Raw genomic sequence first — 19,419 nt, forward strand, 5'->3', positions numbered from 1 at the left:
GTCAGAGTAAGGGCACGCTTGGCCTCAGAGAGATGGAGTGGGAGGAGTCTACATATATGCTGGCCCAGATTTAAATCCCATCTCTGCCCTTACCAGCCATTGTCTTTGTGGGCGCATCTACTTTTCTGATCCTTGGTTTTCTCACGTGTAAACGATGAGAGTATTGCCCACTTTCAAGAGTGTCAGAAACCAAGAAGAATGAGGCATCCTTATCCTCCCAACACCCAGGAGGCAGAGGCAGGAGGCTTGCTCCTGAGCTCCAGGCCAGCACAGCTTCTTTCTCAAAACAAACCAGAGAAATATAAACAACAACAAAATAAAACAAGCCATAAACATATTGGAAAGAACATCTGAGTTAAAACCAAGACATTCTTGGTCTAGCGAGGGCTCAACAAGTCCAGGGCATCCCTGCAGAGAGGAAGTTGAGGGTAGAGGTCCAGGGAGCTGGCTGAGCCTCTTATGATGCAGTGCCCTCTAGGTAGGAGCCTCACTGGGCCAAGACATCACCTATGCATCCTTTTTGACAAGATCTAGACCTGGAAGGTGAAAACTGGGGCTTCAGCCCCAACCCCTGGTCCCCTGGTCCCATGAGCATGGATCCATCTGAAGCAGGGAGCTAGTGTATGCAGGCTGAAGCTCTAGGGTGCCCAGGAGGTCAGACACTAGACAAAGAATGCCTGGTGATTTCTGCAGAGGTTTGTTCTAACGTTCTAACTATGCTTGGTTTCTAAATCGCTTCACTGTTGGGCAGGAGGGGCTTCCCAGCCAAGGTAAGCACGAGTCCCCCACACCACTCTCCTCTCACTTCTTTCTGGGACATCCCTCATTGTGCGCGCACGTGTGCACACGTGCGCACACACACACACACACACACACACACACACACACACACTTAAAAGCAGAGTGTGTCTGTACCAATGTAGACATGCTCTACTGATTCCTGTGATGGGAAAACTGGGGCTCCACTGTTAATGCTTGTCCAAGGGACAAGAACATAAGGAGCAGAGGCTGGACTGAGCCAGGTGCTCTGTGCCCCAGCCCTGAGCTAAAAAGTCCTCAGATGCTGTCCCTCCACTTGGCCTGCTACAGTTTTCCTCCCAACTGGAGTGGTAGTGGCATCTGTCTTGGGGCTGGCATCCTAAGGGGGAGTTGGGAGCTGTTGGATCCATGCTTACAGATCCCGAGGCAGGTGATGCAGGGTGAGGACGAGCCTGCTGATGGAGTCCGACTTCCCAAGAGCCTGTTTGGAGCCCTGCCTGGCAACAGGTCTGCAGTCCGGTTGGCCATAACTGTTCTAGACATTGGTGCAGGGAATGTCTTTAAGGTAAGAGGCTTGCTGGGAGCCCAGGAAGCTGCAGTATTAAATGCTCAGGGTCCCTGAGATTGTCTCAAAGGCAGCCAGGTCATCCAAGAACTGCTTCTACAGTCTGTGGCCTGAAGACTATTCTGATACCCTGACATCAGCACCTGCTGACTGTGTATGATGTCCAGGTGTGCACATGCATGATTGTATGTTCTTGCACATGCATACACACACACACACACACACACACACACACACACACACACACACACACCCTTCTATATTCCTGAGTGCATTTAATCAGGTGTGCTCAGATGTGACTGTGCTTACATGGGTAAACATGACTATCCCTTGCCAGTGCCTGCCAGATGTGTGCTCCTGAGGCATGTGCCCATCCATGTAAGTTTACATATATGCTCCCTTGGATCTAGAAGCACTTGTCCCCTAGAGGCATTCACTGGCATTGACCTCATTTCCTGGCTGATCTTAGCCTCAAGCTCTTCCAGTTCAAAGGTGGCTTTTCAGTAAGGTAGTATAGAACCTAGAGGCCAGCCCTGCCTAGCCCCACCCAAGTGTGTTATAGAAAGCAGTAGGAGGAAGGGTGCCTGTGGCCCCTGGCTCCCTGATCCCCTAATGTCCCAGGCTAGGGCATGTCTTAGAGTTACCAAGACCCCTTGATAGGGCAGGTAAGGTCAGCCCATCCCATAGCTAGCTTCCTGCCAATCTCCTCTCAGGGCCCCAAGCTCCTTGAGGACAAGGGCAGCAGCGTGTTGAACAACCGCATGGTGGGTTTGAGCGTGGGCCAGATGCACGCCACCGGGCTGTCGGAACCTGTAGAGATCACCTTCTCCCATGAGCGTCAACCACCTGTGAGTCTTCTGCCTGGGGCCTGGCAGTTACTGTGGAGCATACCGTGCATGAGCTCTGAGAAGCCACACATGGGACCCTGTGCCCTTTACCCTTCTAAGTGCATGCAGAAGAAACCATCTGGCTCATGCAGTTAATGCCCAAAGACATCTGTCTGCCCTGCACACGTGAACACACGTGCCCCCTACACCCTCCCACCCCATGTTCATAAATGTGTGGGGACCTGGGGAACCCCTCTGCATACATGCTTTCCACCCCTGCCAGGCAATGATCCTGAAGACAGGCATGCACGCACAGACAGGCAGACCCTCTTGTGCCATACATGTTGTATACCCTACATGCACAGTGGTCCAGGGAGCATCAACCGATGGAGTCGATCTCCCCATGTAAGCTACAGAGAGCTTCCTCTTAGGGCAAGACCCCTGGTGGTGCCCCGTCTTCTCTTCTCTCCCCCTTTCCTGCCTCCCTCCTCTTCTGACTCCCACTCTCTGGTTTCAGAACGTGATCCTCACCTGTGTATTCTGGGATATGGCTAAAGGTAGGTTTGGAAGACGTTTCTAGAATGAGAAAGGAGCAAGCTTCCACGGGGCAGAGGGTGAGGGCAGAGGCAGGCTCTCCCTCCCTCCTCCTCTGCTCTTACTTTGCTGTGGGCCACAGGAGACTGGGATTCCCACGGCTGCTCCACGGTGCCCGGGGATGGGAGAACTGTCTGCCGTTGCGACCACTTGACCTTCTTCGCCTTGCTGCTGGTAACAGCCCATCCATCCTGATTGCAGTGGTCCAGCTTCTGTCCCTGGGAGAGGCTGCCTGGGCTGGCTGGGGTTTGGGAGATGTGTGGGTCTGGCCCATCAGTGATGTGATCAGAACTTGGGGTCATCTACAGAGGCCGATCTTGGACCTGGCCACGGCACAGACTCTCACTCGCATCTCCCAGGCAGGCAGTGCCGTCTCCATGATCTTCCTGGCCTTCACCATGGTGCTCTATGTTGCCTTCAGGTGAGTGAAGACATCTCCTTTTCCTCCTGCCCTCAAGGAGGTACAGGATAGGGATAAGATGTCTTTGTTCTGTGGCCTCTCATCGTCTTCTCTGGCCTTTTGTGTGCTCTCTGAGAATGTAGGACATAGGGTTGAAGTTGAAAGAGGCAGAAATTCAACTCAGATTGGCCAACACGCAGGGCATGAGTGATTTGTGGAACTAGGAAACTCACATCATGTGGCCTCCAGGCAGGGAAAGAACTAAAGACTCCAGCTGAAGCCCCAGGGATTGGTCCCTCCCTTCACAGCTTGCCCTGGGATTGGTCCCTCCTTTCACAGCTTGCCCTGGGATTGGTCCCTCCCTTCACAGCTTGCCCTGGGATTGGTCTCTCCTTACACAGCTTGCTCTCTCTCCTCTCAGGATGTTAATTTCACCCTGGTGCCTGGAGAACTTCGGGCTCAGGTCCCAGCTCCTTAGATATTCAAGCAAAAGTGAAGCCCCAGAGTTGAAGGCTTTGAGAACAAACATTTCGAAATAATTATAGACTAACTGAAAATTGCAAAAATAGCACAGACAGTCTGTGGTTCCTTCCTGGAACTTCCCCAAGTGTCATGTCGTATGTAACTATAGCATATCATCAAAGCCAGGAAGTTGGCAGTGGCAGAGAATAGCTAAGTAGTCTCAAGACCCCTTCAGCTCCACCACTTTGGAGATCGTGTGTGTGTGTGTGTGTGTGTGTGTGTGTGTGTGTGTGTAGTATGGGTGTACACATGTATATGCGTGTGTGCACATGTGTATAGTGTATGTGCACATGTGCACGCATGGGCATACACATGTATATGTGTGTGTGGTGTATGGTGGGGATATGGATGTGGTGTATGGTGGGGATATATACACATGTATGTGTGTGTGTGGTGTATGGTGGGGATATGGTTTGCAAGGTCCTGTCTAAATAAAACTACATGGCCCAGTGTTCAGAGTAGTCCTAGTTGCAACAGATGGTTGACTATTAGCCAAGTGTGTGGTCCCTGTGGGCACAGGACTCTAGGGTTCATACCCCTGAGATGCTGGGTGTTCCATGTGTGTGCATGTTTAGCTTATGAATACTCAGTTGTTTTAGGGTCTGACTTTGATCACAAGCCAAGGACCAATTGGACCACTATGGTTACAGGGTAGAACACACAGGCTGGCCATTTGACTACTCATGCATTTAAGTGACAAGGGACAAAGCCACTTACTTGTGGCTAAGTGTGGGGAAGGATGCCCCTTCTGGGATACATGAGCTTCTCCAAAAAGAAGCAGGCACAGGAAAGAAACAGGACCAGATAGTGCTGTCACTTGGCTGTCCTGAGCCAGGATTTGACCAAGAAACCCTCAGACCTGCTGAGTTGAAGGAGCCTGTGGGTTCAGCCTCTGCTCATCGTTGCCTATCCTTATCCCCTAGAGCCCAGGCTTACTGGAACCCACCTGGAACATTCTTTTTTTTTAATTAGGTATTTTCCTCATTTACATTTTCAATGCTATCCCAAAGGTCCCCCATACCCACCCCCCCCCCAATCCCCTACCCACCCACTCCCCCTTTTTGGCCCTGGCATTCCCCTGTACTGGGGCATATAAAGTTTGCAAGTCCAATGGGCCTCTCTTTGCAGTGATGGCCGACTAGGCCATCTTTTCATACATATGCAGCTAGAGTCAATAGCTCCGGGGTACTGGTTAGTTCATATTGTTGTTCCACCTATAGGGTTGCAGTTCCCTTTAGCTCCTTGGATAATTTCTCTAGCTCCTCCATTGGGGGCCATGTGACCCATCCAATAGCTGACTGTGATCATCCACTTCTGTGTTTGCTAGGCCCCTGCATAGTCTCACACGAGAGAGCTATATCTGGGTCCTTTCAGCAAAATCTTGCTAGTGTATGCAATGGTGTCAGCATTTGGAAGCTGATTATGGGATGGATTCCTGCATATGGCAATCACTAGATGGTCCATCCTTTCGTCACAGCTCCAAATTTTGTCACCTGGAACATCTTTGGGCTTCCCATTTTCCAGTCCAGGGATCCCTACTGTCCCTCCCCTGTGCCTTTGTGCCTCAGTCACTAAGAAGCCCTGGGCTTCAGCCCCTGGGAGCTACACCCATGTCACCCCTCCTCACTCCCACCCCGCCAAGTACTGGTAGAGAACACAGTCTCCACCCTCAGTGTCAATTCCTCAGTTACACAATTTATCTAAGGAATCTGTCAAACAGTGAGGCTGGCAGGACCCAGCGAGCATCCACAGAGCCCAGAGAGCCACGAAGGGGCTTGTGGATTAGCACCTAAGAGTTTGCACACTGACTCCTAGCAAAGGTGGGAACTGAACGGTCAGGCAGGAGTGACCATGAGGGTGATAGCAGCTGATGGTGGGTGGCACGGGACCGAGGCAGGAAGATGGATCAGCCTGAGCACCACGTATAGGCTGTGGCTCCTCAGGCCTGCTCACTAGCCATTCTTTCCAGGTTCTCTCTGCAGAGGTTCAAGTCTGAAGATGCCCCTAAGATCCACATGGCTCTGAGCATCAGCCTGTTTCTCCTGAATCTTACCTTCCTGATCAATGTGGGGAGCAGCTCCCAAGGCCCCCCAGCCTCCTGCTGGGTCCGAGCTGCCATTTTCCACTACTTTCTGCTCTGTGTCTTCACCTGGATGGGTCTGGAGGCCTTCCACCTCTACCTGCTGGCCATCAGAGTCTTCAATACCTACTTTGGACACTATTTCCTGAAGCTGAGCCTGCTGGCCTGGGGTAGGCACAGGCTGGAGGAGTAGAGGAAGGCTGGAGGGTTTGACAGGGAAGAGCCTAGGGAAGCCCAAAGCTCAAGCAATGGATATCTGGAGGAACAGGAGGCAATCTCCATCAAGGGGACACTGGCAATGCCAACTCGCCCCCTCCCCCTTGTCCACAGGCCTGCCTGTTCTTGTAGTTATTGGTGCTGGAAGTAGCAACAGTTATGGAGTTTACACCATTCGCGACCAGGAGAACCGCACATCACTGGAGTTGTGAGTGGGGCTGAGGGGAGCAGAGGGTATGGGGGCCTTTGGTTTCACTGGAGGGAGGGAGAGGAAGAGGTCGTAGGGAGAGGCCAGCAATGTCAAGGCTGGGAGGATAGCCGGATCCAGTTGGCTTGTGGTACAGTGGGTAAATGGGAGTCTGGAGTCAGAAAGGAAATAAAGGAGGAGGCCCAGGAGAGCCAACAGCAATGGGGGGTGGGGGAGGGGCATCGTCTTGGTCACTACAGATCATCTGGGGAAGTGTCCTGGGGCTCAATGGTCAGGGGTTTCCTCCCCAGCCCCAGCGGCTATCCACCTCCTGCAGGTGCTGGTTCCAGAAAGAGCCTGCTCTTTATGCTACTGTCCACGGCTACTTCCTTGTTACCTTCCTCTTCGGTGCTGTGGTACTGGCTTTGGTGGCCTGGAAGATCTTCACTCTGCCCAGTGTCACAGCGGGCAAAGGACAGGGGCCGACCTGGAAGTCGGTCCTCACCGTGCTGGGCCTCTCCAGTCTGGTGGGCATGACCTGGGGGCTGGCTGTTCTCACCCCCCTCGGCTTGTCTACCATCTACGTCTTCACCCTCTTAAACTCTCTACAAGGTGAGGGTCCGGAGAGGCCACAGGCTGCCTCACTGGCACTAAGGGGCACTGGGAATTGGGGAGGGTGTTCTACAGATCACAGGATTCCATAGAAGCTAGCTCAAGTCAAAACGCTAATTTTAGATGCCTGAGATTCTTATGGGATCTAGGGCAGCAAGGGTGGTTGTTGTCTTGGGGCTAGGATCAGAAAAAGCCACATAAATCAAAGCAGATGTCCCCACCTATTGTTTTAGAGCTGAGTATTGTCTCTTGTCCGGCCTCTGTGACAACTTGTTCTTCTCTCTTCTCTCTTGTTCTTTTCTGGCTGCCTAACATGGCTGCTGGCTCTGTGTTCTGAGTCAGATGACTAGTTCTGTCGAGTTCTAACTAGGAAGGCAGGGTCATGAGATTTGATGTGACATGACATAGAATCCTTAAGAAGCTTTTAAAGTATTTGTTTTGTTTTGTTTTCTGCAACAAAATACCCATTGTCTTAGAGTGTCACTGCTATGAAGAGACAACATGACCAAGGAAACTCTGTTCTAAAGGCCAACCTTTACTTGGGGCTGGCTTACAGTTTCAAAGGTTCAGTCCATTATCATCATGGTGGGAAGCATGGTAGAGTGCAGGCAGACATGGTGCTGGAGAAGCTGAGAGTTCTACATCTTGATCTGAATGAAGACAGCCAGGAGGAGACTGTTCCACACTGGGTGGAGCTAGCGTACTAGGAGACCTCAAAGCTCACCCCACAGTGACCCATTTTCTCCAACAAGGCCACACCCACCCCAACAAGGCCACACCTACTCCAACAAGGCTACACTTCTTAATAATGCCAAACATTCACATACTAGAGTCTATAGGGCCCAAATTTATTCAAACCACCATACACAACAAAAGTGACTTAATAAATAAAGGTCTTCTCTTGGCTCCCATTTCAAGAGTGCAAAGTATACAATGACAGGAAAGGCATGGCACAGCTGGTCATACCATATGTGCTTCAGGAGACAGACAGACAGACAGACAGACAGACAGACAGATGGATGGATGGATGCTGGTGGGCCACTTTCTCTTTTTAGTTTTTAAATTTATGTTTTTAAAATTTATGTATTTGTTTGTTTACGCATCTCTGTGAAGGTCAGAGGACAGCCTGTGGAAGTCACTTCTTTCCTTCCACCATGAGGGTCCCAGGAATGAAACTCGTGTTGTCAGGTTTTCTGCTAAGTGCCTTTAGGCACTGAACCCTGTCCCCAAACTTCTTTCATATTTCTCCCAGGTCCTTGGAATGGTGCCCCCAACTTTTAGGATGGCCCTTTTCACCTGGATTAGCTAATCTAGAAACCCCCTTACAGTTACTTAGTCTGGGGATCAGAGGCGTGTCTCATAGGTGATTCTAAGTCCTATCAAGGTGACAGTCACTGTTAACCATTGCCCAGCCTGTCAGGCAGACATTCAGTACTTGTGTTTCTCATTTATCTAAGTCAGGACCGGTCCTTGTCCCCTCCTCATACCATGTTTCACAATGAATGGGACCTATGTGTGGTCTTCAATACATAGGGCATAGTTCTAAAGTCCTAGGCCAGAGGCCGGATCCAGAGGTCCCCAGTAGAACACACTTGCCCCAGTCAACTGGCTAGTAAAACCAGCAGTGAAATAGAAAGGGGGTATATTGAGAATAGCTATCCTGGAGGAACAGGAGAAACAGCATTCCCTGCACTGACTTCAGGTGATACCAGTCTCAGGGTTATACAGGGAGGGCACAAAAGCCAGGGAAAGCAGCATACACAGCCAGGACCCTGTTATTCATTATCTTAGAACAATTACACAGGGATCTGTCTGCAATAAGAAAGTGGCTCCTGCTTTGGCATAGCTTCTCAATTTTTGTCAAAAGCTGCTCATTTCTTAGACCCAGATGGCCATGGGAGAGGAAGACTCAGAGAAAAGGACAGGTCAGAAAGGCAGGGTTGGAGGTGTTAGGTCTTCCCTGGAGACCGTCAGCACCACTTTTCTGCTCTGGAACCAGCTCCTGCAAAAGCTGCTGGTTAATAATCTACTCTTTGCATCAGCCTCCAGGGGAGGGTCGCCATTTTTAGACAAACACTCCTTAAATGTTTACCATGTCTGTGTGCAGAGTTGAAGCCAGTCTGACCCAGTTTAAGGTAGCGAAGGGGAGACATGCCAAACTTTAACCCTGTTTCTAAGTTACACATTGGCATCTGCTGGCCCAGGTGAAGAGCCATGTTCTTACTAAAGCAGCCTCCACTCTGTTACAGATGCTGTATTGATTGCAGTAGAAATCAAACGCCACAGATACTCTCTGTGAAGGACCTAGTTTTAAGGTTTATACACGCATTATGTGTGGTGTAGGCAAAGGTCATTACACTAGGAAGGGACCATTGGGTGGGGAGAAAGCAATGGACTACAGAGGAAGTGGATCAGGGACTACTAGAAGGGGAAGGGTACAGCTGGGAGACGGGGTGGGGTGGATTGGGGGGGGGCAACCAAAACAAATGCCACAGGGGGTCCCTGGAGAGGTGGCTCAGTGCTTGAGAGCACTGGCTTCTCTTGCAGGGGAGCCAGATTTGGTTCCTAGCTCTCACAGTTTCACAGCCCACCTCTGACTCCCCCTGGCTCCCCCTGGCTCCCCCTGGCTCCCCTGGCTTCCCCGTGGCTCTCCGTGGCTCCCCCTGGCACAAGGCGCCCATGCAGTGTACTTTCATGGAGGCAAGAGACTCATACACAAAATAAAGACAATTTTCTTTAAGTAAAGAAAATTCTACAGTAAAATTACTACTTTCTATATTAATTTAAAAATCAAACAAGCAATAGGCTGGTCTTGAAGAGATCCTAGGTTTAGTTCCCAACACCCACACAGGAGGTTCCTGTATATAATTCCAGATCCAAGGAACTCCAATGCCCTCTTCTGGCTTTCGCAGCTACCAGGTACACATACATACATGCAGGCAAAACGTTCACACATAAAAAAAATTAAATCTTAAAAAACAACACACACACACACATACACTTGCTTTAGGGTCATCTAAGGTGGTTCCTAGAAAAATAGTCACGAGCACACATTAGGAAAAATCCCAGAGGTTAAGAGAGGCTGCTGCTGCTGCTGCTTCTTCTTCTTCTTCTTCTTCTTCTTCTTCTTCTTCTTCTTCTTCTTCTTCTTCTTCTTCTTCTTCTTCTTCTTCTTCTTCTTCTTCTTCTTCTTTTGGTTTTTTGAGACAGGGTTTCTCTGTGTAGCCCTGGCTGTCCTGGAACTCACTCTGTAGACCAGGCTGGCCTCGAACTCAGAAATCCACCTGCCTCTACCTCCTGAGTGCTGAGATTAAAGGCGTGTGCCACCACGCCCGGCTCATCATTCTTCTTGCATGGGCTACACTCATATTTAAGCCTCTCACTCTGATGAGTCTATGTTGTTCAGTTTGCTTATCATCCTCCCATTCACAGCAGAGCCCTTGGTGCCTTTTAAGTTCTCGACATTGTTATTGTTGTGTGGTGTTTTCATTATAAATTCCCTTTAAACACAAAGCTTGCATGTCTCAGCCAATTCTATACTCTAGTTTTCTATACTCTACTATAAACCTCCCTTTTCCTCTTGCTGACACGCATCCTCTGGTAATCCTTTATAGAAGGACAGGGGTGGGAAGAGCAGTGGTTTTATACATCAGAGAATACTTGTTTTCTTCTTCCTTTTTGGCGGTAGATGTGTGTGCAATTTATTTCAAGGCCAGTGTTTGTGGTCTCTAAGGTTTTTATTTGACTCTCTTTCAGGAACAGGTTTAATTTTTACCTAACTTTTTTCATTAAGTGCTTGAACATTTATAGTGGAGTCCCTTCTGTGTCCCTGCCTGGTCTAGGCTCACTGAACCCCTCTCTTCACCACAGGGCTCTTCATCTTCTGCTGGTTCATCATCCTCTACTTCCCTACTCAGAGCACCACAGCCTCCTCCTCCGGCACCGCCCGCCTGGACCAGGCCCACTCCGTGTCCCAGGAGTAGATGATGGGTGGCTGCAGTTTGCTCTCACTTCTGGCTGGTTTGTGTGACCTTGAACAGCTCCCTACTTCCTTCTGGGCTCCACTGTCTTCTCTGTACAGGATGTCCAAGGACGGAGAGGGTGAGGACCAAGCCAGGCCCTGTGGCTTCAAAGTTCCCATTCAGGAGGCTGGAGACTTGACTTGAAGAGGACACTGGTTCAGTTCCCAGCACCCACATAACATCTCTCAGCTGTCTGTGACTCTAGTTCCAAGAGATCTGACGCTGTCCTCTGGTCTCCAAAGAGTACCAGGCATGAATGTGCTGGATATATACATGTGCCACTCATACATATAAAATAGAAATTAAAAAAAATATTTTAACAGCTCCCATTCGGATGTGTTCATGGGTCCAAAAAGCTACAAATGCAGATCTGCAGGACTCAAAAGTCCCTGTAAGCCTTGGAGCCCCAGCCAACAGTGTTATCTTTACCCCTGTTGCTATGGTGACAGATCTCTAGAGCTAAGCAGCTGTGGACCACCTTTAATTCACCAGGAGAGAACCAGAACCGGAGGCTTGCTCCATCTATATATGGCCAAGGGGGAAAAGGGAGAAAAAGCAGCTCTTCCCACGACGTCTGTACTCTTATGGGACAGCCTTACCAACCATTTCAACCCAGCCTGAGCATCAGGCCTGGCTGTGTCAAGCCAATAATTGTCACACATTTAAATAAACAAATAATTGTTGACTGAGCAAATGGATGTATCTGTTGGTATTAACCTGACAGGACTCCCAAAGAAGGGGATGTCTCAGGCAGGATTTAGGTTGCTATGGTGGCTCAACCCAAACCTCAGGAGGTTTTCTTTTCAGCTGTCTTGAAGGAGGCACTGGCCGGCACTGCTACCTGCAGCCTGAGGTGGTTCCTTATCACCTGGACTTTGTGCAAGAAAGGGATTTCAGTAGAGCCAGTGTGAAGCCTTTTGTTGGGGGTGGGAGTGGGGGTGTAAGAAGGGAAGGGGGAGGGGAAGAGGGGCAGAGGAGAGAACCCGAAGAGGAAAGAGAGGAGGAAGAGGGGAGAAAAAGGAGAGAGACAGAGCCCAGAACTCCCAATTCAATGACCTAGCAGTCGCCATGGATATTTGTGTGACTTGAGTGGCTCTGAGTTACAACTTAAGTGGTTGGTAAGGAACTTTCTTTTCTTTCCTTCCTCCTTTTGGATAAAAGAGGTCATACACATTTTCTCCAGAGATGCTACTTAGGTCTGTTATCTGTCCAGATAAAACCATGGGCCACGGGGCTACACAAGAGAGTTGTTACGTCTGTTACTGTAAATGGGGGTCCCTACGACACTATAGGTTTTCAGTTAGGAAAGGAAAACTGCCATATATGCTCAGGCCTGGAGCACAGCTCTTTGTGGTGTTAGTGTTCTTATTTGAAATGCCTCTGAAAAGAAGAGCTGTGCTGTGTGGGCAGCCCTCACAGCCAGTGAGGCTGTGGCTGGAATGCTGGATGCTTCATTGTCGAGAGTCTTCATTCAGACTCTAGGTGAGGGGCTCCTATCCCTCCCATGTCCCCTCAATTCCCCTTTCTCCAGCCTCAATGAGAAGCAAAAACCAGCAGGAATAATAAAGAGAGCCAGATATGGTTGGTTGCACATGTAATCCCAGCACTCAGGAGGCAAAGGTGTTGAGCATCACAAGTTCAAGGCTAGTTTAGGATACATAGTGAGACTTTGTCTCAAAAAAAAAAAAAGTAACAGAGATGCAGGGGCTAACTTTTAAAATTTATTTATGTATATGGGTACTTTTGTGCACGTACTCTGTACACCAGAAGATGACAGCAGACAGTGGCGAGCTGCTATGTGGGTGCTGGGAATTTGAACTCAGGCCCTCTGGAAGATCAGAGTGCTTAACCACTGAGCCATCTCTCCAGCCCCGGTGATCTTCATTGTCAACTTGAGTGCATCTAGAATCAACCAAAATAAACCTGTAAGAGATTTTCTAGGACAGATTTTTTGGAAACAGAAAGACCCACTCTAAATGAGTGGCACCTTCTGGTGGCATCCCAGATAAAAGGACAAGAAAGAAAGAAGCTTTGCTTTTTGCCTGCTTGCCCGTGTGGCAAGTCCATCTATCCTGCTGCTGTGGCATTCCTTGGCTGATAGGAGAACCACCTTCTTTGGGAATCCAATGTAGACTGAAGAAGACCAAGGAGCTCTCCAGGAATCTCCCAGGCTTTCACCCATGGATTGGGACTGCTAAAGCATCCAGGATTTCCCAGATTCTAGAGCGAGACAGTCATTGTTGGGTTACCTAGACCAATCCTTCCTGTAAACCAATCAAACTCATACACACACACACACACACACACACACACACACACACGTGTGTGTGTATGTATGTATATATATATATACATACATTCACTTAGTTCTGTTCCTTTAAAGGACCCTGACTAATACAGAGCTATATTGAAGAGATATATCCCTGCCTTGCCTTGACCAGTAAAGCACCCCTTACCTCCCTCCCCAGGTCTTTCTCTCTACTTAGCTTCCTGCCTCCCTCACTACCATTGTCACCACCCCCAGCTAGCCAGTAGATGTGGCTGTGGGTTACCAGCCCCTTCCTGCCCATCTGTGTGTGCTGGTAGCCCAGGGGACATCTCTATGTCCTGACTTCTGGCTCACAACAGGAAGGAAGGCAAGAAGGCTGCCGTTATGCTCTGGGAAAGGATCCTGTGGTTTGGACACAGTGTCTGTTGAGCCACAGTCTGTTTTGGTGGACAGGCGTGGGGCCTTTGGGCTTTATCAACACAGATGTTTCTTATGCTTCAGAGCTGATGTTGAAGTCATCTGAAAAAAACAACTGCTCCGGACTCTGACAGGCCTGAACTTGAATTTGGCTCTGCTACTTGGGAGCTATGCATGTAGTTTCGCCTTTAGAGCATAAAATAAAATAGGTATTAGAGTCCCTGCTTTGTCCTAAGAGGATTAAGGAATGTGGAAAAAGTAAATTACCAGCCCTGACTCCTAGTGATCCCCCATCCTGCCCCCACCTCCACTTAAAGAATGACTGGCCAAGGGTGCTGAGATGTGGACGTGAGGTTAGAGAGGGACAGCAACCTTGTCTATTCAAAGCCCTCCACAGGCTGGGCTGAGGCCAGAGTGGCAGTTCTGGGGTGCCAGCTCCACTCAGGACCAGGAATTGAGGATTCTGGACTCAGGAGAGCACATGCCTACAATCCAACCCTTAAGAGCATGCAGAACCAATGACAAGACAGTGGGCACTGCTAAGGGAGAGTTGGAGGCAGGAGGCTGGCGAGTTCCAGGTCAGCCTGGCCTCCTCTGGGAATTTAATGAGAACTAGCCCCATAGGCTCATATATTTAAATGTTCGGTCTCTGGTTGATAAATTGTTGGAAGGATTAGGAGGTGTAGACTGATGTAGAAGGGGCAGTGACTCTTCTCCAATACCAGGGAAGAGCTGTGGGGTTGGGGCATCTCATTTCCTAGTGTCTCCACAAAAGCAGCTTCCAGTGCACAGGGGGCTGAATCCTAAGTATACCCAGCAGGGACTGATAGGCAGAACTCTTCTGTCGTTGCCTGGCAACAGTAGCTGCCCAGGAGAGAACATCTGTTTAGAAGAACCAGAGTCCCAAGGTGGGATATGGTGGGCTGTCTCTGCCTCTGCAGCTCCTGGTGACCTAGAAAGCACGACTCCTATTGTTGCCTCAGGACCATGGCAGAGTGGTTTCCTGAGATGTTACTTTTAGCCCTGCTCAGTGCCTGATCCCTGCCATCAGTGAAGGTGACTAAGCCAGAGCTTGGCAAACCCTGCCCTGTTGGTGGTCATGGTGGAGGGATCTCTACCTCCCATTCTTACTCATTGCTCTGTGCTGCCTGTGTACTTCATAGCAAGCTTTTTAAGTTTATTACAAGACAGGTGGTGGGGGGTGAGGTGGGGGTGGCTGCAGCAGCGGTGGCGCCAGTGTCTGCACCTGTGGCTCATGCCTTTAATCCCAGCACTCAGGAGACAGAGGCAGGCAGGTGGATCTCTGTGAGTTCAAAGCCACCCTGTGCTGTTACACAGAGAAACCCTGTCTCAAAAACAAACAAACAAACAAACAAACAAAAACACATGAGAGACAGGACGTGTTTGCTGTATACTCTCATTAAATATCTTAACATTGAAATATATGAAATTCTTCCCAAATTAGCATATTAATCCAAAGCCATCCAAATTGTGATCATCTAGAAGTATGCATTGACTTTATTTGTATGTGTGCAAGTGTGCCTACATGTATTCCATGCAGGCAGGAACCCATGGGGATCAGGAGAGGTGCTGGATCCCTGGGAACTGGAGTTAACAGGTCCCTGAGAGCCACAAGCAGTAAGAGCTCTTAACTGATGAACCCTCTCTCCAGCCCCCCAAATTAACAGGTTTCTTTTTATTATTATTTGTTTTGCTTTGTTTGAAATGAGGGCTCCCATCCCTCAAGCTGGCCTTGAACTCAGGATCCTAGTATCTTCCCCACCCAAACGCAAGACAAAACCACACCCAGGGAGGAACTCCTGGGTTGGCTAGCCTAGTTTACAGGGCACAAGCAAACTGGCAGAAGCAAACAAGGAGGCTCTGCCACAAACTAGGCGATAGGTGAGGTCCAACACCCTCAGGTTGTCCCCTGGCTTCCATATATAGAAACACATGTTCCCTGACTCCTCAAATGTGATGTCCTTCACCGCATCAGGACTCTACCCACAAGATGGTCATCACCGTATCTAGGCCCTTAAATTTCCAGGACCATAAGCTAACTACCCAACTTTTCTTTAGAGCATTACCCAGATACTGTGTTGTAACACAGCACAGAAGGGATTGAACTCAGCAGGGATGCTCTGCCCATGTCTGAGGGGAGGGGGCAGATCCCGAGTTTCAAGACCTGTTTAAGGAATTTAGCTGCTTACAAAACAAGTTTTAACATGTTTAGCAAACTGTCTCATCACTCAGCGTTTCAGGGAACTGCCTCTGCACCCTCATCAATGCCTCAGGATCTGCCAGGTCCTGCCTGGGCTCAAGCTGCCAGAGAAAGAACAGGCACAAAAAGGTCAAGGTGAAAGAGCAACATAAACTCCTTCTGTCTCCACTTAAGGACCAGACCTGATTTGGAAAAAAGGCCTTAAGACTCCAAGAACAGATCGTAAATCCCAGAAACTAGGCCATAAGACACCAGCACTAGGAACAGACCATAAAATCTAGAACAAGATCATAAAACCCCCTCCCAAAGAACAGCTTGGGGATAACCACAAAAATGGGGAAATGTCTCACTGCAGGATGGGCCATCTGTGCCGGGCATCCCTATCTCACCCTATGGTTAAATGTTCATGTCAGAGGAATGCAGACCACTGACCTCCTGTGACCCCCTAGCACCCACCAATGACATTTTAGATTACCTCATCCCTCTAGAGAGTTCCCCTGGTTCCCTATAAGAAGGCCTGTGTGCCTTTGTCTGGGGTAGCCATTTTGGAGAATGGCTGACCCCTGCATGCTGGGTGTTTCTGCAGAATAAATGCATTTTGTCTTTGAATACTATCTGAGTCTGGGGGTCTTCCTTCAGTGATTTTTGGACCCTTACAAAGGCACTTGGGGAGGTCTGGGTTACCTGCACTGGTGTTTGTCAACAGAGGGACAAAGAGATAATTCGTGTGGCTCCATACAGCAACAAGGTGAATCTTAAGAATACAACTTAGTGAAAACTTAAGGAAGGAAATGAGCTGGGCATGACGGTACCGGTACCTACCCTTTAAAATTTTTTTATTTTTGAGACTGTAATAAAAATTACAACATTATTCCCTTCCCTTTCCTCTTTCCAAACCATCCCACCATATACCCCTCCCTGCTCGCCTTAAGATTCATGGCCTCTATTTTCAATGATCACATTGTATTCATATATGTATATATACACACATACATACATACATAGTCCTAAATATAACCTGTTCAGTCAGTGTAATGTTACTTGTATGTATATTTTCAGTGTTGACTGTTTGGTACCAGATAACCAACTGGTGGGTGCACACTTTTAATACTAGCACTCAGGAGGCAAAGGCAGGTGATCTATGTGAGTTTAGGGCTGATCTATATAGTGAGATCCAGACTTCCAGGGTGACATAGAAAGACCCCACCTCAAAAACCAAAAAGAAGAGAAAAAGGAAATGAAGTATGAACAGAGCATTGGCTTTGCATTGGCTACACATGCAGGCTGGTAGAGATGGGGCGTAGCTCAGTGGGTCAAAGTGACTGCTATACAAACATGAAGATCTGGGTTCGAATCCCCAAACCCTAACACTGGATGGAATAGTAGACAGCTATGATCCCAGTGTCCTTACAGCCAGATGGTAGAGACTGGAAGCTCAGAGACTAGCTAACTATCTTAGGTAACAGCAGCAAGCAGCAAGAGAGACACTGCTCCAAACAAGGTGTAAGAAAGAACTGAAATCTGATGTTGTCTTCTGGCCTACACACAAGAATGTGTGCATGAGCAACACACACACAAGCATGCACACGAGATTTTTAAAATGCCATCAAGCAAAGCAGTACTGATTTTGGAAAACGCCTGTCAGATTGGTTGCCTTTGTAGGTGAGGGTGGAGGGTGGGCCGAGGGAGAGAGAGAAGTGAATCGCTAAAATGAACAAGACCTGCATGCAACAAAACTGGGAGTGAAACCCATCTTCCATTCTCCCCAAATTGGCACCTGTTTCCCACTTCCTCCTTCTCCAGCCTTCAACCCAGGCTACCTGGCCCTTACAGGGAATCTGGATACTGTATAATGCTGGTTGCACATTCTCTCACTAGCTTCCCCTACTGAGTTTAGTCTACTATAGGTAGGATCTGGAATGTTCTCCAAAGTCTGGGAGGCGGTGAACTCTATAGAGGTGAAAGCTTAGGTGACTGGAGGTGCGCCCATGAAGGACACTGTGAGAGCCTAGTCTCTTCCTCTCTCTGTTCCATCCATGGGGCCTTTGCTACGCTACCACCATCATGGCACCACATGGTCAAAAGCTACAGGGCTTGACTGACCTTGGACCAAAGCCTCCAAACTGTGGATCAAAATCAACCTTCTGTGTCTTAAAGTTAAATTTTCTGTATAAAATTTCACCCTTATTTTTCACAGTTACATGATATTTGTACTGGCTGGTTTTGTGTGTCAACTTGACACAGGCTGGAGTTATCACAGAGAAAGGAGCTTCAGTTGTGCCTCCATGAGATAGATCCAGCTATGGGGCATTTTTCTCAGTTGGTGATCAAGTGGGGAGGGCCCATTGTGGGTGGTGCCATCCCTGGGCTGATAGTCTTGGGTTCTATAAGAGAGCAAGCTGAGCAAGCCAGGGGAAGCAAGCCAGTAAGTAACATCCCTCCACGGCCTCTGCATCAGCTCCTGCTTCCTGACCTGCCTGAGTTCCAGTCCTGACTTCCTTGGTGATGAAGAGCAATGTGGAAGTGTAAGCTGAATAAACCCTTTCCTCCCCAACTTGCTTCTTGGTTATGATGTTTTATGCAGGAATAGAAACCCTAACTAAGGCAATATTCTAACCAAAGAGAAAAGTATTATGCTTTACTATTGAGAATTGAGGTGATCTAGAATTCTATATTCTGACAATAACAGGACCTTGGCAGTATTTCCCTGAACTCACCCCCAGCTCATAAAGATCCATTATGACCTTTATGGATTCTTTTCTTCAAAAGCAAAGAGTAAAATCTTGTTTGGGGAACTGTATTGGTACAAAGACAAATATAATCTGGACTAAACTTATAATTAGATATTTATTGATAATTCTATTTTTCGCTTTGAGTGTTTATATTACATGTACATATGTGCATGAATGTGTGTGTCAGTGTAACAGAGTATGTCGGTGTGTGTATATACATATGCCTGAGTGTGAGAGCATGTGTCGGTGTATGTGTGGGTGTATATGGATGTATATGGGTGTATATGGCTGTATATGGACATATATGGGTGTATATGGATGTATATGGGTGTATATGGGTGTATATGGATGTATACGGGTGTATATGGATGTATGTGGGTGTATATGGATGTATATGGGTGTGTGTGGATGTATATGGGTGTGTGTGGATGTATATGGGTGTGTATGTCAGTGGGTGTGGTGGTCTGAATGAGAATGGCTCCTATTGACTCAATGTTTGAATATTCAATATTCAGTTATTGGAGCTGTTTGGGAAGAGTTATGGGGTGTGGTCTTATTGGAGGAGGCATGCCACTGGGGGCAGATTTTGAGGTTTCAAAAGACCTGTGCCATGAAGACTCCAGCCATTCCCAATGTGTTCTCTGTTTCCTGTCTGTGGATCCAGATGTGAGCTCTCAGCTGCTTCTCCAGTGCCTGCCTGCCTGTCTGCTCCCATGCTCCCCATCTTGGTGGTCATGGGCTCTCTCTAACCTCTGAAGTGGTAAACCCCGAATAAACTCTTCTGTAAGTTGCCTTGTTCATGCTATTTTGCCAGAGCAATAAAATAAATAAATACAGTGAGTGTGTGTGAGAGAGTGTCAGCGCCATGACAGTATGGGTGCTTGTGTGTGTGTACGTGTGTGTGTGTGTGTGTGTGTGTGTGTGTGTGTTACTGGAGAGTAAATCCATGGCCTTCCATAGCTCGGGTAAGTGCTCTACCATTGAGCAGCAGGCCTA

General features: G+C 48.5%; 1 protein-coding gene across 5 annotated transcripts in view; it reads left to right on the forward strand.

The window, feature by feature from the left end:
* The window catches only part of Adgrg3 (adhesion G protein-coupled receptor G3), a 28,138-nt gene extending 16,660 nt beyond the window's left edge, over window positions 1-11,478 (forward strand). For 2 of the 5 annotated variants that reach the window (NM_173036.3, XM_006531199.4), the window contains exons 4-12: window positions 1,178-1,324; window positions 2,038-2,172; window positions 2,669-2,708; window positions 2,828-2,919; window positions 3,054-3,166; window positions 5,637-5,917; window positions 6,078-6,171; window positions 6,488-6,762; window positions 10,633-11,478. In NM_173036.3, the coding sequence (NP_766624.3) occupies window positions 1,178-1,324; window positions 2,038-2,172; window positions 2,669-2,708; window positions 2,828-2,919; window positions 3,054-3,166; window positions 5,637-5,917; window positions 6,078-6,171; window positions 6,488-6,762; window positions 10,633-10,745 (1,290 nt within the window). In that variant the 3' untranslated portion in view covers window positions 10,746-11,478. Of the gene's footprint in view, window positions 1-1,177; window positions 1,325-2,037; window positions 2,173-2,434; window positions 2,557-2,668; window positions 2,709-2,827; window positions 2,920-3,053; window positions 3,167-5,636; window positions 5,918-6,077; window positions 6,172-6,461; window positions 6,763-10,632 lie in introns of all 5 variants that reach the window. The other 3 variants (XM_030243686.1, XR_387760.4, XM_006531198.3) reach the window with 3 other exon arrangements.
* The last annotated feature ends 7,941 nt before the right edge of the window (window positions 11,479-19,419 follow it).

This window comes from Mus musculus, chromosome 8 (genome assembly GCF_000001635.26).
Source record: "Mus musculus strain C57BL/6J chromosome 8, GRCm38.p6 C57BL/6J".
Lineage (NCBI taxonomy): Eukaryota > Metazoa > Chordata > Mammalia > Rodentia > Muridae > Mus > Mus musculus.